General features: G+C 39.6%; 1 protein-coding gene and 1 pseudogene across 3 annotated transcripts; both read right to left on the bottom strand.

Moving 5' to 3' along the window:
* Positions 1 to 76: 76 nt before the first annotated feature.
* Positions 77 to 24,903, bottom strand: LOC148847593 (vacuolar protein sorting-associated protein 60.2-like). 2 transcript variants are annotated; one of them, XM_088949448.1, is made up of 8 exons: positions 23,317 to 24,127; positions 10,766 to 10,917; positions 5,385 to 5,447; positions 4,953 to 5,046; positions 4,466 to 4,537; positions 4,258 to 4,369; positions 3,933 to 4,087; positions 77 to 395 (listed from the first exon to the last, which is right to left on the bottom strand). In XM_088949448.1, the coding sequence occupies exons 1-8, from the start codon at positions 23,383 to 23,385 to the stop codon at positions 342 to 344; spliced, it is 771 nt and encodes a 256-aa protein (XP_088805574.1). In that variant the 5' UTR covers positions 23,386 to 24,127; the 3' UTR covers positions 77 to 341. The 2 variants fall into 2 exon arrangements, with proteins under 2 accessions (XP_088805574.1, XP_088805575.1); XM_088949449.1 differs by lacking the exon at positions 5,385 to 5,447 and having other exon boundaries at positions 23,317 to 24,903.
* LOC148847594 (pentatricopeptide repeat-containing protein CRR2, chloroplastic pseudogene) lies at positions 23,353 to 24,855 on the bottom strand (annotated as a pseudogene). The gene has a single exon (XR_016100702.1). The product of XR_016100702.1 is annotated as a pentatricopeptide repeat-containing protein CRR2, chloroplastic pseudogene (transcript).
* Positions 24,904 to 25,356: the final 453 nt, after the last annotated feature.

Below are 25,356 nucleotides of genomic sequence, written 5' to 3'. Positions count from 1 at the left end.
GAACCCTTGTGGTTTTAATTGGTCTATTCGAGCAACTGCAAAGACCCAGAGCGAAACCAAAACAGAACTAGCGAACTTCCTGAAACCACGTGTAATTGAAATTCAATAGCAGCTAATATGGCCATCCTCCTTACATTCAAAGTAGGTTGTTTTTCTCGTCTTTTTTTTTTTTCTGTTCCCCCTCCCATTATTCTACAATGGTACCTAATTTCACTTCACTAACCCACCCATACAACATATTTCTTCAATAAACAGCCAATTTTCAAAGTACAATCATAATGCTTTTGAATTAAAACATAAAATCTGCACACCATGGTTACATGAAATGTCAATGAAGCTCCCTAGCCACGAACCGATGCTCGAGGTACAGCAGGTAATCCTAGTTCATCTTCAGCCTGTAAAGCATCACAGTTTAAGAAAGGAACATGAAAGCATAAAAGCAGAGAATAAAATGGGAGTGAAAAGTCAATAGCCTTCGTGGAAGAACTGCCATTGCATTAAAATGGTCTTCTCCATTATAGAGAAACATAAACTTGCAACTATACAGTGTCTAGAAATTATGGAAAAAATAAGAGGAAACCATACAAGAAATCCAACGGGTCCTTACTATGCCAGGCTTTCAACCATAAATTTTGTTAGTGTCCTTGATAATTTACTTCTGGGTTGTAATTAGGTTACCAAAGAAAAGGTTGTAATTACAATATTTGCTATATTTGCACCTCTTGTTTTCAAATTTTATACAAAATAGCAATTTCACGTCAGTTTCACATAACATTTTTTTTTGGGTTTTGTGACGTCAAATCACCATTTTCTTTTGCTTTCATAATTCTGTAAAGACCAGGTTAAGCAGCTTGCTCCATAAACCAGTAGGAATAAAAAAGAAACTTTGATAACAAGGTTTATGATATAATAAGCTCTGTATCAGTGTTATCGAAGTGATGACTAGTCATAACGAGTAGGTTAATACTCATGAAGTGGTTGCCTAGAAGAACTAAAATCATTGATCAGGTCGACTAGTCAACCACAAAATCATTTATTTGAAATAATACTAGAATATGTTTACATTTTGTTATACTCGTGTTATTTCTTCAAATATTTGTGATGGAACATGATAGGATGATGGTAAAAGGGCAGCCATTCACGATGTTCCCACCAATGCAGGGTCTGGGGAGGGACAGATGTACGCAGTCTTACCCCTGGCACATACAGAGGCTGTTCGCAAGATTTGAACCCTGGTCACCCAGGTCACAATGGAGCAGTAGAGGAGTTCTTTCATTCAAATTAGTGGTGTTTTGGGATGGAATTGCCACAAACAAAAAGGCATATCAAATAGTCTAAGGTTGCACTTTTTCTTTGGACAACAAGGTCGGGATTCTTTTTCCTAGCCCATCCAGCCCAACTTTTCTTTGTCTGCAAAACAAAGACTTAAGTATGATCTCTAATATTAACTTATTTATTAAGGCATCAATATCATAAATATAGAACATATCTAGTCAATGCATAGGCACAAATTTGACTTCACATTGACTAGAGATGAAAAAAGAGTCATTGCTTCACTGACGTTGATAAACCCACATTTTTTTAGTGAAAAAGAAAGTAAAGAGTCCACAGGAAATAGATTCTCTTTGTGTGGGGTGGGGTGGGGGCTTGTTGTTGGAATGGAGAAAAGTAGAAGTCATGAGGGTTAGAAGGTTAATGGAGGGTGATTGTTGTTTATCTTCCATAACAAACAGTATGTGGAATGGGTTTTAAAGACAGAAAGTTCAAAGAAGAAAGATTTTGACCTGAGATTAGATTGGTGGTACCCAGCGGCAGAGGAAGTATCTGCAAATAGGAGAAGACACACGATTTGGATTGGGGTGGCAGGTATTCCATTGCATGCTTGAAGCATCTAACCTTCAAAGAAGTGGGAAATCACTGCAGCAGATTCTTTAAGTTTGACGTTAAAAACAGATCATGGGAGAAGTTGGACCTTGCAAGGATAATGATTGAGGTGGTAGGCACTTCAGCTATTCCACATAGCCTTGACCTTATTTTTGCAAGGGAAATGCATGTGTTGAGGATTCTGGTTGAGGGAGAAGATGGGACCTTTCTTAGAGTGGAGGGGAAGGGATCAAGTGGAGCAAGAGACAATGTTGGTGAAGGGGTGAGGAAGGAACCGGTGGGAAGGGCACTGTTGAAGATCATACTGGCTTCAGAGCTGAGGAGAGGTTGGAGAAAGAGAGGAAGAAGAAGATGAGGTGGCAGTTTCAGAGGGAGAGAGGATAACGTGGAGGGAGTGGAGTTGGGGGGTCGTTAAGTGGAAGGCAGGTGGTGGTGAGTCATGTAAGGTGGTGGAAGACCAACAGTCAGGCGAGATGTGGAGGAGAAGGGAGAAGGAATAGTCACTAATAAGTGGATAGGATGGATTTAAGGGGTGGTGCCAAATTTTTCCAAAGAAAGAGTAGGGACTTTAAAGGGGAGAACCAGAAAAATAAGTTCGGCTTATGAAGGGCACTTTTGGGAAAAACTGATTTATGTTGGGCTGGAGGATCCAAAATGGGAGAAATAATCATAGAGGGCTGGTGATTGGAAAGGATAAATTGGTGTGGGCTGTAACAAGGTTCGAAAAAGGTAAGAAAATCTCAACAACTGAAGGAAGGAAGATGTAGGCAACAGTGAATGATTCTCATCAGAAAGAAGAAAGCTCAACAAGAGGATCATCGGCTGAAGCCCAATTGCTGGAAAATAAAGTTGCAGTTGAGAACACTTATTTCTGGTGGCAATAATATCTCAATCAATGTCACTCCGGGAAGTTTGGAGTGTGAGGTGGAGTGCAGAAAGATCCCCTCCTGGATTGAAAACCCTTGAGATGGTTGAACAACTAAACACTACGTAAGTTCAGTTCCTCTTCCATCTTCGTCTGGGCTGATAGCCTCAAACATAGAAGATGATATTCGGAGAAGGAGAGTTGAAAGGGGTGGTTGGGAAAACAGTTTGAAGGAGGAAATCACATGGGGAGTGTGACAGACTTGAGCAACAGCATAGACTGTATAATTGAAAGAGAGGATTTTCATCACAGGGAAGTGGAGGGATTGGAGCTGCAAGGGAAGAAGTGGATGTTAGGGGGAAAAGGGAAGAGGAAGTAAAGGAGAGTGGTGAGGTGACAGAAGGCCTCAAAAGAGGGGAATTTTTTTGGCAAAGAGAAAACTGGTGAAGGGAGGGTGGAGATTGAACAATTGGTGGAAAGACAAGTGGAGGTAGGAAAATCACTTGGATTATTCTTTTTGGATGAGGAGAGGGAAGTCAAAAAGGCAACTGAACAGTTCGAAAGGAATAGGAGGGAAGAATACGATCAAAAGAAAGCAATTGAGGGAACAAGGAAGGTTAGGGGCAGCTATTGGTAAATCTGCGTCATTTTGGGTCCTATATTGCCAGAATTTGATTAGGTAAATAAGGACCTAGGGGACAGTTTTGGGGAAAGTCTTAGGGTTACAAATATGTAACTTGGATGATTTGTTCTGAATTGGTGTTTCTCATTTTGCTGTTATATTTGTAGGTGTTTCCTTAACACCTACCTGATTGTACTTTTTTTTTCTTTTAATGATTTTTTTATATTTACTTGTCAAAAAATATAAAAACAGATACCCAACAATCAAAAACAAGCTAACTAGCATCCATCTACATATAAACAGAAAAGATGAAACAAAATATCTGAATATTGTAGGAGCTATTGGATAGATACAATCATATAAAATTAAATAACAAAGAAAACAATGGTTTGCTTCTTTCTCAAGGATTAATTGTCTTCTAGGATGCCATGTGAAATAGAATCATTTCACTTCAGTATTGCATGGTACTTGATCCCACATTGTTATCACATGAAATAGATTTGAGGGAAGTTCGTTTTCAGAAATCCTTAAGTTCTTACTTTAATGTTTACATAGATGTACCTGGGCTCTATTAGGTGGTACTGCCGCATGTCCAGATGGTGCTGAAGGCAAGTTGAGTTCCTCTTCCACATTATGTTCCTTCTCAGGTTGAAGATAACTGGGTACCCCATCCGACTCTGTCTCCATTCCCATATCAACTTCCAAGGCATCAAGCTCTGAAAACGCCGTGACAAAATAAACAAGGAAAAAAAAAGAAGGTATCACTAGACATTAACAGAATTCCCTTGATTTTCCTGATAGAGAGAAACCTATGAATATCTCTTTTATGCTAGGAATTGAAAAAAAAATTTATCAAGATCATGTGAAATAAAAAATATTAGTTTACCACCCATGAGTTCCTCCTCATCAATGTCATCAGGTACATTATAGCTTCTACCAAGAGATTCTTGAATTTCAGTACTTGTATCCATCAGGTCCATCATTTCATCTTGCATGCTCTACACATCACCAGAACCAGATGTCTAGTTTCTGAAATTGGCTGGGTAGAGGATAATAGTTAAGATGGAAATTAAAGCAAGCCAGGAAATACATACTTCTATATCTTGAATCTTCACGGTCTTCATCATTCCTTTCAACTCCTTGTTTGCAGATTTCAAAGCTGACATCTAAGTAGCAGCACAAAATTAGCACGTCATGAGCCTCTACTTAACACTTAATACCATACCAAAACATCAATAAATGGGAGAATAAAAGGTGTTGATTTGGGTTCATCCCACTTTTACAAACTGTGCACATCTGCAGTCAGAATCCAAGAGATTGTCCCATTTATACTGATAACAATTAGTAAATAGAAATAATATTTGATAAATAATAGAGGGTGTCCTCAGTATATCAATTACAAATTGTAATCAAAACGCAACCCTTAAATATGCGTGCTGTATCCTGACATTTGTGAACAGAGTTTGTCATGTACATGGAAAACCTACTAACAGCCTCAATCTTACCCGCACCCAATAGCACATTAGAGAAAATTTAAGAGAATCATTTAAAAAAAAAAAAAAGAAGCATTTTAATACATACAGTTTGTTGAGCATCTTTGATTCCCTCAGCGGCAAATGCAACCTGATCAAGATTGAAAGTTTGGTTGTAGAGCATATCACGCTGTCCTTCATACCTGATTAGTAACTAGATTAAGCGAACAAATATTGCAGAAAGAAGAAACATAGATAGGAAACTATTGCAGTACATCCTATAGGTCTGTTCATTTGATCATAAGTGAAGTCAACATGGTGAAACCAGCATGTTTCTGCTCAGCTCAGCTTTGACTTTAACCATCCATCACAGAAAGGCTCAGTCCCAAGCATTAGCATTTCATAATAAGTGGAGATGGCATCTAGCCCATTTAATATGTTTTATAATCAGGAAAGCTAACATGATCAGGTCTCATCTGCAACCACTTCAAATGCTTCTGGTAAATAACTATATTAAAAGTTTCTAGGGCCTTTCCCCTACCTCCTGTGGCATAAATGGTTAAACTGCAGTTTGTTGGTATCCTCATTTGCAAGCCCAAGCCAGCTGCAAATATGTATAAACTTCCTTAATAGCATCGTTTAGGCCTTTAGTGACACCTTCAAGATGCAGATTCTACAATGGTCAAAGTGGTCACCTTTCTTAGAGGTGCACAAAGATCTAAGGGTCCATTTGGTTCAAACTCGGAACTGGAATTGGAATCGAAATCCTTCGGAATCAGAATCGGAATGTTCTATTCCCATAGTCTGTTTGGTTCATGCAGGAATTGAAATGGGAATTGAAATCGGCTGGAATGGGATTTCATTCCCAAGGGAGGGGGAGGGAATGCCATTCCACCAGGAATGGGAATGGGATTCCTATTCCTCCCAACCAAACAGTTGGAAACAGAATAGCCCATTCCGTTTCCAATTCCAGACCCCTATTCCCACAAACCAAACGGGACCTAAAAGTTGCATCACTCCCTTAACCATTGTCGGAGACATAGCTAATCTATACTACCTATAAAAGAGTGAATGCCCCTTCTTTCTGAAATTTTCATCGGACGTTTTCTACCTCTTATCTAAGCAGCATACAACGGGCATAAAGAGGGCATATATGTCCTTTACTCTCACTTTAAAAACTGCACACTTATAACTGTTCAAAAACTGCCCATGAATTGTAAATAGTTGTCTTAGAGATACTGTCATGTGCAAATGCATGTACGTGTTTACTAGTGTTATCCTAAGGAGCAAAATATTTTGGCATGGATCAATGAAACTTGCTCAGTATACTGCAATGAAACAATGGAAATTGTTTCATCCATCTCATTTCACATTAGATTGAGTCCAAGGGTCGAACTCAATCACTTGATAGCTTAGTCAGAAATCAACTGTTAATGGCCTGGAGGAATTGGGTGCAGAAAGTGGTTCTTTTCTGAATGGTGGCAGCTATATACCTGTGCAGGTTTGCAGATTGGAGATAGACATTTCTCAATCTTCTATATACAGTATGTATATCCCCCCATATACACTCATTCCATATACTATTTTTCTTATTTTGGGACAGGCAATGAAGAAACCAAAAGAGGAAAGGATATTTCATCTTATGACAATAGGTAATGTACAGAGTGCTAGTTGGAAAATGGTTGAGACATGGAATAGAAAGTGGTATTTGGACACGTCATAAATGGGAAATATAACTGAAATTAATATGGATGGAAAAAAATTGGATCACAGGGATTTGGGGGAGAGGGTAGGAATTGGAGTTCCAATTTTAGGCATTTAGATGTTTCCAACTGATGAATTAGAATATCTCAATATCCATGTATTTCCAATTCATGTAGCTTGTCAGTATTTGAACCTCCAGATCCAGAGGTGTTTGACGATTCAATTCCCATTCCGAATAGCTATGGGACTAATCCAACAAAGAAAAAGGCTTTACACTCTTGAAAGGTTGTTGTTACAGTGTAATGCCATAATATATAAATAGAAAAAAAGGAGAATTAAATAGAATAAGAGATACAACTTTACTAATTATACAATGTCATTGTATTTCATAATTTTACCAAATTTCTCCAAAAAAAAATTCTTTCTACTACTTTGGTTGGCATTAACAATGTCAATAAAGAGAGCATCATTTCAACTACATAAATCTCCATTCAAAGGATACCAATTAATTACATTGTCATTTCCAAAGGGCATGCATTTATTCTCTTTTTTTTTTTGTATTCTTGACCAATATTTCTCATTTATAACTCATTTTTACAGATAAATATATAATAGTAGGGATAATGCCCAATTTTTCTACATTTTTTTTTAACTCTGATAGTAGGCCCCTAGATAACAGCTTAAATAAGGAACCAGAAGAAAAATTGCCTGATGAACAAAGTATCCTGTATCCAAATACAAGAATCAAGATTTCTGTAATTAAAGGAAAATAAATCTTTACGTTAGGATTTTCCTAATTTAAGTCTCTCAGTATTCTGTTATATGACTTATACTGTTCTTTGCAATGGATTTTTTGGCATTAAATGTCAATTTTTACTGCTCTTTAATATATTTTTATTTTACTTATAAAAAATAAGGCTTATTAACTAATTTCATATTTTTATAAAATTTCCTTGATTACTTAGATTTTCCAAATGTCTTAGCAAAATCAGTGAAATATCTCCAAAATTTTGCCATCTCTATATGGTGAAACGCCCACCAATATCAAAATTGTGAACCATGTTTCATACTTGTATCAGCCTTTATGTAAATTTTTAAATTTGTCAAACATTTTATCCTTGAATTTCATTAAGTAAACCCAAATCTACCTGTACAACCATCATTAAAGTTAACAAACTAATAAATAATATGGAGTAGATAGAACCCCAATCACCAGGATAAACTAGCGTGGAAGTAATAAAACACTACTATTACTCAAAGGATATGAAACTCTACAATGTTTTGAAAATTGACACACATTAGTAGGGGCGCAACTTGGGCAGGCCCAACCCAAGCCCAGACCAACCCAGCCCGCAATTTTACATGGTCTAGGCTTAAATTTTGGGTACTCAGGCTGGGCTTGCACCTAAAACTTTTGGTTTTTTGGGCCGGGCCCAGGCCTATCACTTAGGTAGCCCAAACCCAGCCCAAGCCCAACCTGACTATGTGCTTACATATATACGTATATAGTTATATATTTGATATGAATATATAGGTATATATATTTGCACTAATACATGCATATATCCATACATGCATTCCATATACACATACATTTATATCAAAATTTTAGTGTGAGCTGATTGACCAACCCGAGCCCAGACGGCCAGACCGAGTGTGTCAAATTTCAGTGCAGGCTGGACCCAGGTTGGATAGTTTGGGCTTAACATCAGGCTTGGGCCTTACTCCAATTCTTAGGGTTGGGCCTAGGTTGAGCGTAAACCCAGCCCAGCCCAGACAACTTGCACCCCTATACTTTAGTTTCAAGGAACCAAATGAATGAGGGCAAAGTCTTAGCAAGTACAAAAAGGAAAAGAAAAGAAAAAAGAAACACGACCAAGTCTTTTGTACAAACTAATTACTTGGTATTTATTAGTTATTACCATTAATATTAAATAATACTATTTAATCCAGTAGACTGATTAGATACTAGTGATGTAGTTGCTAAACCTGGAGGTACAAGCTACTAGCTTCACAACCACTCCCAAATCCCAATCACCCTCTCTGTAACTCAAGTTCCAAAGAATACAACAATAAAAAATTAAAAAAAAAAAAAAGTGACACCAAAATTCAAACATTTTGCAATATTGGTGATCAAAAATAGATCAGTAGTTAATTTGAAATGCACAACATAGAGTAATATTCCAATAGATAGGAGTAATACCCTTTCCACCAATGGAAGAGACTTATCCATCAGGCAGAAAACATACCTATAATGTGGTCTAAAGCAACATTATCAAAAATCCATGACGGACTAGGAGTAGAACAAGTAGATAAATAAAAGGAAAATGTACATATTCCTTAGTAGGTAAAAGCTGAGGAAGTAGAGCTGTCCATTAGAAATGCCTTCCAATGAAAAATCTCTATTTTATCCTGTCTGGATCACCTGCTAACAGAATACATTCTAACAACATACCAACATGATCTGACACCATACATCTCATATATGGCGGGTCCCACTTTTATAGTGGATCTCGGTCTCATGGTGAGATGTGCGGTGTTAGATCAAGTTGGTAGGGGGTTGGGGAATGTGTTTTTTTGGCAGGAGATCCGAACTCCAATAATAGACACTAACCTCTTGGAACCCCCAATTGTAAAGCAACAAAAAGATGGGACTGCTAGCATAAGAGTTCTACCCTTTCTTATTAACCTGGGTGGCCAGCCATGTAATTTCCAACAGCAGTTCCTATCACGTCAATCTTTACCATAAAAGATACATATCTTGCCTCCTTTTCCCCAACTATCTTAGCAGGGCATTGTAGTAAGTGCAAACCTTTATAGAGGAGTTGCTTCATATTACTACATAGTCGTCCTCCTCTCCTCACTTTGAGGCTTGAGCCTTGCATATACTTAATTCAAGGTGGGAAGTTTTTCTCTACTTAAGATTTACACTCTAGCCATGTCAAATTTTGGGTTGAAGATTGGTTACTTTCTACCTTATCCTTTAAGGAAACTGCATGCTCCGTGCACAATGGTGCATATAAGTCACAGTTAATGCTTCACTTAAGAATAGGTCTTGGCTGTTGCGTCCCATATCTCCTTAGCAGCCTTAAGGAACAAGAATCCTTAGTATCTCACGTTGCACAGAATTCAGCAATAGGGGGCATGAACCTTAGATTCTTACCATGGGCTGGATCGTCCCCATCTGTTTCCTTGGTTTTTCATTAAGATAACTGATAACCAAGTTTTCCCATGCCTCAATAAACATCCATACAAACTGTGACCACTGCAAATAGTCGGTGTTATCTAATTTAACAGTGATAAGTAAAATCCCTTTATTCTCAAGTAAAGGAAACAGAGTTTATACTCTGTGGAATACCCTGGCTAGAAACCACTTCAGACATTTTACTAAAAGCCATACCACATCAATAAACACAAGTGCATACCAATTGTGCAAAATAGATATTCTCCAATCAACAAAAGTGTAGCCATACACAGACCTGGACCACTACTAGGAGAAATGCAGGACCTTGAGGAACCCAACAGGTCCAATAAGAACTCTCCTTGCCATTGCAGCCTATTGCAAACCAATAATAATCAAAGACTGATCAAACAGTCCAAAAAAGAGAGAATTCTGGTTAGGTGGTACATACGAACTAGAAAAAATTCCTAGAAAACTTAAAAGTGCCCCAAATAATGCAAGACCAGATTCACAGAACAGAGAAATATGGAGTGCATCAACTTTGCAAATCTAATTCAAAAACAGTCAACCAAATACTAATTGACCTCTAGAGTTTGAGAAAACAAGACAGGTTTTCTGCTATCCCTCAAAAAAAAATCATTCATCATCTGATTTTGAAGCTTACATGAAAACCCTACACAAACTGAGATCTATCTGCCGGTATGATATGGCTTCTTTTGTATGCATTTTACATGTCTGGTACAGCTTACAAAGGAAATGACAAAGCTAAACCTTACTTAAAATAAATTAAGAGGTAAATTCTTTTTCCTTGGAAGCATAAAGAACACCTGACTAGCTTAGGGTACCGGTTGGTTCCTATAAATAAAATACCCAGATAGAGAGCACCACTGAATGCTTGGCTCTTGCATGCACATAAAATATGTGTTTCTAAAGCTACAATCGCATTCCAATTATTCAATTAAACATGCAAGAATAACATATTACAGTTATCATGAGTATAGTTACCATCAGATGGAATAGCATCAAAATGCACTTACATTCGCTTTTGTTTAAGGACCCTCATTGCCCGAGCTTTTACAGCTTCTTGAGCAGGACCAGGCCGTGTTTTCTTGATCTGCTCCTTATATCTACTTAGTTCAGCATCAAGCTTTTTTATCTTGTCATCCACAGTTTCACCTCTTTTATTAATCTGAGAAACAATTTAGATATCAGTCTAGTGGGTGAATAGAAATCATATGTTTTGGGCAATGTTGTAAATACTTTATAAACATAGCATGAATATGCTCTCTATCTTGTATAATTTGATGTATCATGTATATTTTCTGTTTGTTTTAATGAAATTATTGTTCTTTGTTGCCGATCAAAAAACATACATGAATAATGTGAATTTAGAAAACAAAAGGCAGATTTGGATGCATTTTATCAAGAAAAAAAATGGAGAAAATCATATCCAATACGAGCAAAAGCAATTCAAATTCCTAAAGATAGTCAAACAAGCAGAACAAGAACCAAATTCAGCAAGTAAGAAGTGGAAGATTTTAGACACTACATGCATTACTTGATAGCTAAACCCTATTAGTCGACCTCTTAATAGTGATTAGGCTTCTAATTAAATGTACAAGGACTAAACTGCCCCTACTTAAGTATGGGACAGAGAACCTCTAATAAGACTGCCACATAAGCTCATAACTTAACCAAGGTGAGATGACTAATCTACCCTTATTCGGCTAACTCTAACACTCCCCCTCAAGCTGGAGAATATATATCATATAATCCCAGCTTGTTACATATATAGTTCACTCTCCCTGAGCTTAAGGCTTTTGTAAACAAATCTGCCCACTGATCACCTGAGCTTACATGTTCTGTGCTTATCTCTCTAGTAAGAACCTTCTCCCTCACAAAGTGGCAATCAATCTCTATGTGCTTTGTTCTCTCATGGAAAACAGGGTTGGATGAGATATGGAGCGCAGCTTGATTGTCACAGTACAACTTCATATGTTTATCCATGTGGAACCCGATTTCTTGTAGGAGATTCCTCAACCACACTAATTCACATGTAGTGTGTGCCATGGCTTTGTACTCAGCTTCAGCACTGCTTCTAGCCACAACCGTCTGCTTTTTACTCTTCCACGTCACAAGATTTCCTCCAAGAAATGTGCAGTAACCGGTAGTAGATCTTCTATCAGACACAGAGCCCGCCCAATCTGCATCCGTGTACCCAACTACTTCAAGTTTTCCTCCTGGTTTATACAATAACCCACGACCTGGAGCTTCCTTCAAATATCTTACAATTCTAAGAACTACATCCCAGTGAGATATACGAGGGTTCTGCATAAATTGGCTCACCACACTGACTGCAAAGGAGATGTATGGTCTCGTGATAGTCAAATAGTTCAGCTTCCCCACTAGTCGTCTATACCTTCCAGGATCATCAAATATTCCCCCTATATCACCGCTCAACTTAACATTTGGTTCCATAGGAGTCTCAGCCGGTTTTGCACCTAACAGTCATGTTTCATCCAATAGATCAAGAACATATTTTCTTTGGCACAAGTTTACACCTTGTCTTGATCTAGCAACTTCTATACCCAAGAAATACTTCAATGTCCCAAGGTCTTTTGTTTGAAAATGATTTTGCAGAAAGACCTTGAGTTTGTCGATCCCCGATTTGTCACTGCCAGTTATGACAATATCATCCACATAGACCACTAATAAAATCTTTCTAGCTTCTGAGTCATAGCTGAACACTGAGTGATCAACCTGGCATTGTTTCATTCCAAAATTCTTCACCACTTCACTAAACTTCCCGAACCAAGCACGAGGCGATTGTTTCAACCCATAAATTGTCTTTTTCAGTCTGCACACCTTACCAGCCTCCCCCTGAGCAACAAACCCAGGTGGTTGCTCCATATATACCTCCTCTATAAGGTCACCATGAAGGAAGGCATTTTTTATGTCAAGTTGAAATAAAGGCCAATCATACATAACTGCTAGGGAAATTAACACACGGACAGAGCTAATCTTAGCCACTGGAGAGAAGGTCTCCATATAGTCCACTTCATACAACTGTGAATACCCTTTAGCAACAAGTCTGGCTTTCAGACGCTCCACACTACCATCTGGCAAGTATTTAACAGTATACACCCATTTACAACCCACAACATGCTTACCAGGGGGAAGAGTAGTGAGCTCCCACGTGTGAGTATGTTGAAGAGTAGAGAGTTCCTCCTCCATTGCCTGCCTCCACCCAGGTGAACTAAGAGCCTCTTGGACATTGTTAGGTATGGAAATAGATGACAATAGTGAAACAAACTGGTGATGTGAGGCGGAAAGGTGAGATACTGAAACAAAATTGGAAATGGGATGGAGAGTAGAACTACGTTTACCTTTCCGTAAGGCAATGGGTAGGTCAAGTCCTGAAGGTTCAGCAACAGGAGCAACGACAGGATCCATGGACAAGGTAGAAGCTGGAGGAGGGGCCGGTGTCGTTCGACATGTGTACACTTGCCGAATTGGTAGTCGTTCAGTAGGGATCTGCACTGGATGAGATGACGAGTCAACTCCAACAGGAACACCTGGAACGGGATCACTGACCGGAAGAGGAAGAGGAAGTAAAGGTGGAGACGAAGATGCTTCAGTTCCTGAGAAGAAGGGAACAGACTCAAAAAATGTGACATCAGAACAAACATAGCACTTCCGAGTAATGGGATTGTAACACTTGTACCCTTTTTGAGTCCGAGAGTAGCCAAGAAAGACACACTTAATGGAGCGTGCATCCAATTTGTCCATTCCAGGACTCAGATTGTGAACAAAGCACACACAGCCAAAGATACGAGGTGTTAATGGAAAGGGAGACAAGGTGGGAAACAAGATAGAGAAGGGAGACCGACCATGAAGAATAAAGGAGAGCATCCGATTAATGAGGAAACACGCAATAAGTACAGCATCACTCCAAAACCGTTTAGGAACACTCATATGATGAAGAATAGACCGAGCTGTTTCAAGGAGATGACGGTTCTTCCGTTCAGCCACCCCATTTTGTTGAGGAGTGGATGCACAAGAAGTTTGATGAATGATGCCATGCTGTTCTAAATACTGTTGAAAGGAAGTTAGAAAATATTCACGACCATTATCTGAACGAAGAACTTTGATTGGAACACCAAATTGTGTACGTATTTCAGCATGGAATTTTTGAAAAATGGAAAATAATTCACTCATTTCTTTCATTAAATAAATCCATGTCATTCTTGAACAATCATCAATAAAAGTGACAAAATACTTGTAACCATTATAAGACTCTATTTTGATCGGGCCCCAAACATATGAATGAACCAAAGCAAAAGGACTCAACATACGACTTTCAACTCTAGGACTGAAGGAAACACGACAATGTTTCCCAAACTGACACGACTCACACTGTAACACTGACAAATGACTCAAAGACGGAACTAATATCTTGAGTGCCTTGAGAGAAGGATGTCCCAGTCGACAATGCCACTGTAGAGGAGTGAGTGAAGTCTGAAGTGCAACTGACGATCCACCACCGTCAAGGTAATACAATCCACCAGCTCCATGCCCCCCACCAATCTTCTTCCCCGTCCTGAGATCCTAAAAAACACAAGAGGATGGGAAAAAAAGTAACAGAGCAGTTAAGAGTCTTGGTTAATTTACCAACAGACATAAGATTGAATGGAAACCAAGGAACATATAGAACAGATGATAAAGAAAGAGAAGCCATGTCAACATTGCCAACACCACAGATGGGAGAGGAGGAACCATCGGCAAGGGTAACAGTTTGAGATGTGGAAGTTTTAGAGAGAGAAGAGAACACACCTGGAGTCCCGGTCATGTGATCAGAGGCTCCAGAGTCAATAATCCAAGGAAAGGTTTTAGATGACAGGCAAGCTATACCTGAGTGGGCAAGAGTAGCAGTACTGTGCTGTGAAGTGGACTGAAGGAACCGCTCATACTCATCACGCGGTACACTCACCATCTCCCTTCCGGAAATAGATGTAGATGTGGAAGGAGTTAGGTCTGCCTGTTGATTATCACTGACATCAACCCCACCAGCAATAGCATGATTGGCCCATTTAGAAGGAGGGCGGCCATGAAGATCATAACAGAAATTTACGGAATGTCCTTCCCTGCCATAGTGGGTACACTTCCTTGTAAAGCTGCCTTTTTCTTTGCCACGGCCTCCCCCTGAGTCACGACCACCACCACGGCCAAATATGAAACCACCACGACCTCCTCGGGAGGCATGTCCTCCCCCTTTCGTACCACGTCCACCTCCTCTGGCTGTTACAAAAGTTGATCTATCAGACTGTGTGGGATTCTCTATCTGTCCCAAAGAAATCCTGCGGAGCCGAGCAAACACTTCCTCAAGTGTAGGAAGGGTAGAGCCCCCCAATATTTGGGCTCTAACTGGTTCATACTTTGATTTCAACCCCACTAAGAACCTTGTGACATCTAGTTGTTCCCTCTGTTGTTGCTGAACTTTAATATCTGGAGTGAGAGGATGATAGACATTGAGTTCATTTCTGAGGTTCTTCATACTGGCATAGTACTCTTCTAGGGTTTTATTTCCTTGTTGCAGACCAAAGTACTCCTGATAGAGCTGATATACCCTTGTAGTATTATCTTGCCCAGAACATGTTCCCATATGTCCTTAGTTGTATCTAAGAACATGAAGTTGGCACTTATTTTGGGTTCCATACTGTTCCATAGCCATGTCATGATTTGAGAATCCTCCTGTTCCCAATCATCAAACTCTGGAGAGTCAGCCGGTGGTTTATCTTCTTTCACATGCTTCACTTTTCTCTTTGCCTTGAGAAAAACTTCCACCGACTTGGCCCATGGAACATAGTTCTCACCATTCAGTTTAATTGAGGTCATCTGTACACCTAGATAGTCAGAGGAAACCACCACACTAGGTTTCTGATCACTACAACCATCTCCCATTGCTGCCATGATACTCTTTCAATGCTGCCTCTAATCTGAATACCCAATCACCAACTAAGTGCTACTGTCAAGAGTTTGATGTTCCAGAACCTACAGCAGTCCCTAAACACAATGATAGATGCACACGCCTTTGTTCTTATCCACACCACTACTGATTTCACAAAAAAAAAAACACAGACTACACCGACATTAACTCAGCACTTACTAACCACATGCAAGCTCATTTACAACTACTCAACAAAAACTCAACTAGCTGTCACACCACTACTGCTGTCAAGAGTTTGTGCATTACAAGCACCACCACAACTACTTAGCAAAAACTCAACTAGCTGTCACACCACTACTACTGTCAAGAGTTCGTGCATTACAAGCACCACCACACAGCCATAGCTGTCACACACAATACAGACCTGCTTTAACGCTTTTAAGAGGGCACCACAAGACCAACAAAAAAAAAACTCAATTGGTACCATTGCATTACACCTTGCACCATTCGGCCACCTACAGTAGCAGCCCTTACACCATTTGGTCACTGTAAACACAACATGTTCTAGGAATTTTTTCCAAGAACCAGGGCAACAACCAACTTAGTTTTCTAGGTTCTAATCAGTCCTCTCAAGTTCTTGAAGATTTTCAACCCAGAAATACCAACAGCACACAAAGGAGAGATAACCAACCTTCATTTGAGAGCTTCAGCCAACCATTCACTGCTGAAGTTGTTTTCTTAGGAAAGAAGGTTCTGAGCACCAGAAAAAAACTGTGATGTTTCAGGCCTAGGACGAATCACTTTTCTCCATTGACAGCCTAGAGAAGAAAAGGAGAGAACTGAAGCACGAACTAAAGTTGTCACGAACTAAAACAGGTCACGAACTGAAGTTGTCACGCTCTAATACCATGTTTTCACTGTAGCTACTGTAGCTACTGTAACTACAATAGTCCGAACCAGTAAGGAGAAGAAGAAAGAGAAGAGAAGAAGAAGAAGATGAAAGAACTGCCAAACTTGATAGCTAAACCCTATCAGTCGACCTCTTAATAGTAGTGATTAGGCTTCTAATTAAATGTACAAGGACTAAACTGCCCCTACTTAAGTATGGGACAGAGAACCTCTAATAAGACTGCCACATAAGCTCATAACTAAACCAATGTGAGATGACTAATCTACCCTTATTCGGCTAACTCTAACAAGTAAAATTATGATCAATTGTGAAATATATATATACACACACACAAGGAGAAAGATGAGATATATAATACAAAAACATAAGCCTAGAGAAACAGAAAAGCATATTAAAATAAAAAACAAGTACATTCTGTTCAGGTGTCAAGATAACACCTCACAAATCAAAGCAAACAAACATCAAATTTCAGTTCAGACTGAACTGATTCATATTACAAGTTTGAATCTCTAATATGTTCCAGAAATTCTCAGCAAAATCTGAGGAACTGATTTCCTCAAATTCTTGAAGAGAAATGACCCAAGCTTGTGATGAGTTTGCCGACCAATGCCACCAACTTTTCAATGCTCCTCTCCTTTCCATCAAAGAGCCTCCTGTTCCTTTCCCCCCACAAAAACCAGCAGACTGAAAAGGGAGTGCAGCTCCAGGCAAGTTTAGCTTTCGAACTTCCTTTAAACTTTGGCCATGTAGAAAAGATCTCTGCTGATGTTGATGCTTGGAAGAGGGGCATCCCAAAGAGGAAAGAATAGAATCTCCAAATGAAATTTGCTAAGTGGCAGGAGAAGAACAAATGCAGTACAGTTTCCTCATCTGATTTGCACAAATTGCAGTAGTTAGCCAAGCGGAACCCTCTACTTTTTAGATGATCTGTTGTAAGGACACTATCCAATGCAGCCAGCCAAGCAAAAACTTCAAATCTTGGGGCACTGGATTTCCCCATATTCCCCTCAATTGCTCATTGCTTACATTATCCTTGATGAGAGCCAAGTAAAATGACTTCTCAGTGAATTTTCCATTTCTGCATTCCTTCCACCACAGGCCATCTTCTCTAGTTGTAGAAATTCTGGTTTGTTCCAAACTGTCCAGCAAGGTAACACATTCCTCCAACTCTTGGTCCCACAGAGATCTTCTAAACTTTGGGCTCCAAACCACCTTATCACCACTGACTTTAGAAAATTGGGCCACAGAGACCTGATGTTCAGTCAGCCTATACAATCTTGGGCACAGATCACACAATTTCCCAACCCCACTCCAAACATCCTCCCAAAGCCTCACTCTGGTGGATCCGGTTCCTACATTGAAACTAACCCAACCTCTGAAATCCTGGTTGAAACTCATTATGCGCTTCCACACACTCACCCCATACTTCCACACCACCACTCTTCTCCATAATAAATCCTTTTCCTTCTCTAACCCAAACCTCCATAGCCACTTTCCCATATGAGCTTTGTTGAGAACTTTTATTCTTCTGAAACCCAACCCCCTGAAGCTTTCAACCTGCAGATTTTCTCCCACTTTACCAAATGAAACTTCCTTGGACCCTTTGTCCCCTCCCAAAGGAAATCCCTCTAATTTTTTTCTATTTTTTTGGCCACGGAAGTTGGAATTTTCAGCAATGAGAGATAATAAGTAGGTAAGCTTTGAAGCACACTCCTTATGAGAGAAATTTTGCACCCCCCCAGTGTTTTAAAGCACAAGGCGCAAGGGTCAATTTGTGCCCAAGGCGCAAGGCGAGCCGCGCGCCTTTTTGAAGCAAGGCGCAGAAGTAAAAAAAAATGCTAAACAATCAAAAAAAAAGTCAGAAAAATCAAAAAATATTAAACATAATATTAATAAAAAAATATGAACTTTAAATTTTAAAATAAATGTTTTAAAAAATCTATTATCTTAAATTAAAATACATAAACATAACATGTAAAGCATATTCGAATGTGAATTTAAAAATAAAATCAAACATATAAAATATTTTCAAGCATGTAAAACCCACAATCTCTTTTCTTCCTCAATTACTTTACTTAAAGTAGCTAATGTGATGTAAAAATATTACATTCCTAATTCTACGAGCTGCCTTTGTGCCACACCGCTTGAGGAAAGCCCAAACAAGTCCATGTTAGGGTCCTAAATTCTTAGTCCTCACACAAAAATTAATGATTTTATAATTTTAATAGCTTTTTAAGAAGATGTCTTAGCAGGATGAATGAATGAACAACATTACCAAATAGAGGGTCCTCAAATCTCCCCATCCCCACACTATATCTCCTCTTTCTTCCCCCCAAACTTTGCCTTACCCCTCTTAGCTCCTCCCAGAACTCCACTCTTTACCCCTCCTCATTTGGCCCATACACATTCATCAACCCCCAAATGCACTCCCCATTTGTCTCCTACAATCATATTGATACTGAAAACCTCCCAGCCCACTCCCCAATCTTTCCAAACATTCTTGGATCCCACAGAATAAGTAACCCTCTCGCCAACCCATCGGCTTTCAGTTCCACCCACTCTCCCCCATCCTTCCCCCAAATCTCTTTCATCACATTTATATCTGCGAGTAGTGTGTGGTAAGGCGACGTACGGGGGTCTCCTTGAAGGGCGAGTGTTTGATTCCCACTAGATAAGGGAATCTTGGATTCGGTGTCAATTGTTAGGAAACACCACTAGGGTTTCACCACGTGTCTTATGAGATATCTCAAGGACGGGGTTTCCTTTCGTCTGAGGATTCTCATAATACACGTGTGTTACTTCCTTTTGCGAGTCTCTTAGACTGACGTAGCACGGACGACGTTAATACTTATCTCACATGTCTTTTCTAGTCCTACTGGAAGTTTTGTCACGCGCGTTATTAATGAAGCATGTGTTTCTTTACTCATTTCTAACCTGCGATGAACTTGAGCTCATCACGGGTTTGTGAGGGCTTTGGGTTCATTATAGCCTCGTGGCGGCCCATACTCATCGCATATGTGCAATTAATCTAGGCTCATCGCAGCCTTGAGATGGCTTTATGCTTATTGCAAGTTCGTTTTAGGCTCTGAGTTCATCGCAAGCTTGTGTAGACTCAAAGTTCATCGCAGGTTTATGCCGAGTCCTGAACTCGTCATAGGTACCTTTGTGATGTTGGTTCAACACCATTTGAGTTACTATGGTCGTGGTGATCAACATATACTTACAATGTCGAAATCCTCCAACTTTGTTTCTTACAAGAGGACGACATCAGGCCTCTATTTTCTAATTAAGTTGTGTACCAAAGCTCTCTTGTTCTCCTCCCTTAACCCCCTAACATTCCAACTTAGTAGCTTCATCCTTCCCCATCCCCCCTCCATTATTTGGGTCCCCTCGGTTTAGTCCTCACTCTTCGACTACAACTTGATCCTCCTCTGCCCTTTCTTCATTCTAGATTTTCTCTTATTCTCCTTCTTTCAAAATGTTCGAAGGCTATTTTGGCAAATCCCTCTCCTCCCCAAAGGAATAGTCTGAGAGATTTTCCTAATGTAACCCCTTTGTTGACTATCTTGTTCAATTCCAAATTCTTCTCTACAACAATCTCTCCATTTTCTCTCCATATCTCCCCTTCCGCCTTCGCCTCTCCCTTCCCAACTCTTTCCGCTACCTCTGAACTCCCTTCCCCTCCTAGTATCTCCTTTGCCCCCTATTTCTTTGCCAAAACCCAATAGCCTCCTTCTACTATACACCTTTTTTCGCTCTCTGAATTCCTCTACCTCCCTCTTTCTTTTTCTTTTTCCCTGACTTCCCCTGCTTTCACCAACCCCAAGTTCCCTCCTTTTCGCCTTCTTAAGTTCTTCTCACCTCACTGGGGATAGAGGAAGTGGAAGCAGCAAGACTTACCTCTTTTGATATATCTACCACTGTAAGATCGAAAGACCAAGTCTCTGTCTCTATTTGTTGTATTTGCTCTTCGCTTCTAAGAGTTATCAATGTTATTTCCTTCATGGGGAGGAAAGAGATTATAGGCAAAACAATAAATAGGATATATCATCTAAAATGCCTTCCTCTCCTGTTATTAGAGATGTAGCATCTGATTGAACCGTTTTTAGTTATTTCTTCACAACGGTGATTGTTGTTAACAACAATCTCTTCCATGCCCTGCCTCATTTGTGCATCATATCTTTTCTTTAAAAAATCAAAACCAAAAAATCTATAAATGATTTTGATAATGTCTTGCATAAGCATACCAACAACTACATATCTGTTGAAGGCATTTTTTTTAATCCAAATAATATTTAATAAATTAGAACTCAAATAAGTGGGTTGGCTAGTCTGCTAGCCAAATCATTAAAACTATAAAAGAGTATCCCGTATGGGAGTCCCCTCTCTTTAAGTGGGAGGGGCAAGTGTCCTTCACCTAGGAGGTGGAGGTAGTTACATAACTACCCCACTCCCTATTTAAACTCCTCAAGGGGAAGCTAGAGACACAGAGAGACTCTTCAGAGAAAATTGTCACAAGAGATTCTTAAGAAAAACAAAGATAAGGAGAGGAAAAAAGAGAGGTGCTCAAGGGAAGGCAGGGAAGGAAAAGAAGTCTCGCTAATACAGGTAGGAAAAGGAACGTCCTCTCAGAGAACACTTCCTATATAGGTCTTCTACTATGTATCCTTCTTTCTCTCTTTTATTTTCAGTTTTGAAAAAGGAGATAGAGGGAAATAAACCATCTACGACCAAGTACCTTTACTTGGTTGACTATAGTCCTTCTAACACAAAGCTTGGGATTAAACCATCTACAGTCTAATTCTCAAAGACTAATTATGGTTCCCTTCAAATGAGAATGAAAAGCGAGGGAATAAAATCGTCTACAATCAAATATGCAATTTGATTGCCTACGGTTCCCTTCTTGTCTACAAAAATCCAAAGGATTAAGGCTGTCTAGAATCATAATTTCATTTGATTGACTACAGCTTATTGTGAAGAAAGGAGTGAGAAGGAAATCTTCTTTGTATCAAAAAGAAAAGAGAGAAATTTATTGTTGTAGAGTTCTGTTTTCTTCTCATTCTTGTACACTTGATGTAAAAGAAAAGCAAATGAAAAGTTCTTTTAAAGTACTCTTTTGTTCTAAGCATTCATTTCTCCAAGTCAGAATCAAAAGGTGTTCTTTACTTTCTTGTGGAGATGTAATTAAGGGGGACAATCCGGATGATTCCCTGAATGGGCCTTACCCAAAATAATAAAAATTCAATCACTTGATTGAGTGAATTATGTTGCATGAGAATTTATTAAAATTTTCACTCCAACAGTATCTTCATCACATAAATGGGAAGAACCCCAAAATGAGATAAAGAATCATTAATTTATGAAGGTCTAGTCACACAAGGGAGATTTTCATTGTGTCTGTATTTGATCACTTTGATCACTGCCTAAAAGCTCATCTACAGAGTTTATGAAGGTCTATAAATATTTCTTTCCATTTTTGTACCACTTCCAACGATCTTTTGCAGTCAACCTTCAACCTAGCCACCTCCATTCCAGTTGCTGCAGAACTCTGTTGCTGAAGTTCATTGATTTTCTTCACCAACACATGAAAACTGAAATATGAGGCATCCATTACATCACTAGTAGCCTAGCAGCTCCCTGAGGTACAGTAATGATCCCTGAACCAACATTTTCATCTGTGTAACATAAATGGAAAATGGAACTACTTATGCCCTTTCTGGAGTTTCTTGAGTACCTCCCTTAATGTCATAAGTCTATCCAAAAACAGCATGCAATAGACCGTATTTTAAGGTGTAATGAAAAAATGCTAGACTGTTCAACAATGAAGAGCAAAAGCTGAGCACCACCACAGATCATATCTTGGCATTAGAGGCCCATTTGATTTCCCCAAGAGAGCTCCATGATTTTCTATCTATTTCAAGGTGAGAGAGGCTGAATTGTGCTCATTCTTCTTCTCACTTTGTTCATACACTTTATTTCCCAATCCTCCAAATTCTATTCATTGCTGATTATCCCAAGACTTCATCTCTTTTATTTAGTTTTTTAATCAATGAGTGGTCTAGTTTGTAATACACTATTAATCACCGAGCTAACAAATCAATAAGGCAATAGTTCAATCTAAGGATATAAGCTGATTTTCCTACTCACATCATAACTAAGAGGATCAGTTCTGGGGAACAATTCGTCCTAGGAGAAGGAATTCAAAGTTCAAACATCTGGTGAAATTAGCCTTCTCCTTCTGTCCATCATATGCTTATTTTACATTCTAGATGGTGCAACTCAAGTACCGTTATTGGTTTATTATGTCTCAATTGTTTGCATGACATTCTATTTCATAAATTAGTTGACTAAATACCATTACTAATACGTCTGTATAACTTCGTTTCACAGTAAATCAATATTCACTGCCAAAGAGAGCACAAAACGAAAATTCAACAAAAAGGACCGCAATTTAAAGAGAGTCTTGTACAATAAAAGCTAAACCAAATTCTATGAAAAGTGACACAATTCAAGCAAAAGAAGAACCTTTGAATTAACGAAATCCAATGATGTCTGTAAAACTTAACTTCTTAGTATCCTATAACACGACCATGGAGGAAATAAATAAATTACTAAAAAAAATAAAAGATCGTCAACCCTATTAAAGAAAACAAAATCAAACAAATAGAATTAATACGAACAGAAAAAAAAAATACAATAAGCAAGAGGTAATTTGATAACAAAAAACGTACCCTATCAGAGGAGTCCTGTATGGAAGGAGGGGGTTCTTTCTCTTTCTTCGCACCGAAAACTCTCCTCATCTTCTTTCCCTTTCTACCTTCTAAGTTCAATCAATCCAAACAGAAAAAAGAAAAAGATGCCAATCTGAAAAGAGACTATGGGAAGAGTTCTGAATTATCGTGAAATCCCTATAGATTTTTAGGACTAATTGTTCAGATTTCCTAGGGTTTCAAAGTTCTGGATGAACCAGGTCAGAATTTAGAAATTAATTTATCAAATAATTAATAATTATTTACGAAGCTTCCATTAAAAAAAGGAAGTAAACAATCCGAAGGAAAGGATTTTAAAACGAAAAGTCGATAAACCATCCGTTCAGAGCAGGACTGGTAGAGATTATATACGAGACAGAATGCTGACTCGCCCGCTGTTGTCGCTAACCTTGCTGGCCGTTGATAGTGGGTGATGATTGATGAATCCTTCACCGTAACGTGCGATCGTTTGTAGCCCGGCCAGGAAATTTCCCAATTTGGTCCCTCGGTTTTGTTCAGGCCCGGTCCTGGCCCCGACCCGATTTGACTGAGCTTCGGATTTATTAAGTCTCAAGTCGCCAATTGGCTCAATTCTTCACTTCTTCCATAGACTTTCTCTGCCACTCTCTCAGCTACCTCTATCTTCCCATGAATCTTACACGCCCCCAATAACGCACCCCACAATGCTTCGTCGGGCTCCGCCTTCATATCCAAAATCAAAGCCTCTGCTTCTTCCACATGTCCCGCCCTCCCAAACATATCCACCATACACGTGTAGTGCTGCAACCCCGGCCTCAACCCAAACCTCCCCTCCATCATCTCGAAATACTTGCGTCCCTCTTGCGTCAACCCGGCGTGACTGCAAGTCGCCAAAACCGCCGTAAAAGCAACGCCGTCTGGCAATACTCCGGCTGCCAACATTTCCTCAAACAACCGAAAAACCTCGTCAGCAACCCCGTGCATGCCATATCCAGATATCATCGCCGACCATGTGATCGAACTCTTCTCCATCATTTTGTCGAACACGCGGCGGGCGGTGGTCAAGTCACCGCACTTAGAATACATAGTAATCAACGCGTTACAAATAGCGACGTCGGAGGAGAACCCGTTGACCGAAACGGCGACATGGACCTGACGGCCAAGGTGGAGTGCCGAGAGGCCGGCGCAGGATTTGAGAACCGAGGTTAAAGTACGCCCATCGTACTGCTTTTCCTCATGGAGCATCTGACGGAAGACGGCGAGGGACTGACGGTAGAGGTTGAGAGAAGCGTAGCCTCTGATAAGAGAGTTGAAGAGGAAGGTGGACTGACGATTTGTACGGGAGAAGATGTAGGCAGCTTCGCGCATCTGTGCGCAGGTAGCGTAGGAAGAGACGAGCTTGGCTCGAATGAAGTCGTGGTGGGTTATTCCAACGGTCAGGATTCGAGCGTGGATTTCTCGAAGGCGTTTGAGATTCTTAGCGGACGAACAGGATTCGATCAGGGAGGCATAGAGGGGTATAATGCTGTGAAGGTTGCACATGATAAAGAGCACTGAAGCAGAGAGAGTGGTAAACTCCTGCGAAAAATTGCTTCGCTAATTAAACTCGGCATAGATATGGATGGATGAGGGTGGACTGGACCCACCACATAACGAGTCCGGCCCACTGGTGGCATATGACTCTAAATTTCTAAATGTGTCAATAATAAGATTCCAATCAAATGGATTTGCACAAGGTTGATTTCATGTCAAAGCACCTTGCCGACGATTTTGGAACTGTGTTACGTGATAAAATCATATTATATTATGTCAAAGTTTTCCCAACATGCACAAGATTACACGATATCAATCTTAGGCCCCGTTTGGTTCGTGGGAATAAGGATCTTGGTTCGTGGAAATAGGGGTCTGGAATCGGAATCCCATTCCCATTGGCATTTCCCATCGGCATCCGATTCCGACTGCGAACCAAACGGACCCTTAATGTGAGTCCATTATCCATAACGTGATTACCTTGGTCAAGTAGACATGTATGCAGTACAGAGC

This window comes from Nelumbo lutea, chromosome 6 (assembly GCF_056320005.1).
Source record: "Nelumbo lutea isolate HS-2025 chromosome 6, American lotus-T2T, whole genome shotgun sequence".
NCBI classification, from domain to species: domain Eukaryota; kingdom Viridiplantae; phylum Streptophyta; class Magnoliopsida; order Proteales; family Nelumbonaceae; genus Nelumbo; species Nelumbo lutea.
The sequence above is the reverse complement of the archived record's forward strand: the minus strand, read 5'-3'. Positions and strand labels throughout refer to the sequence as shown.

Excerpts from the sequence above, each read along its gene's own strand:
- LOC148847593 (XM_088949448.1), bottom strand. The coding sequence starts at position 23,385 with ATGAGGAGAGTTTTCGGTGCGAAGAAAGAGAAAGAACCCCCTCCTTCC. Across the intron at positions 5,448-10,765 it reads GTCCTTAAACAAAAGCGAAT|CTGGCTTGGGCTTGCAAATG; the intron begins GTAAGTGCATTT and ends ACATATTTGCAG. Across the intron at positions 4,088-4,257 it reads TGAGGAGGAACTCATGGGTG|AGCTTGATGCCTTGGAAGTT; the intron begins GTAAACTAATAT and ends CGGCGTTTTCAG.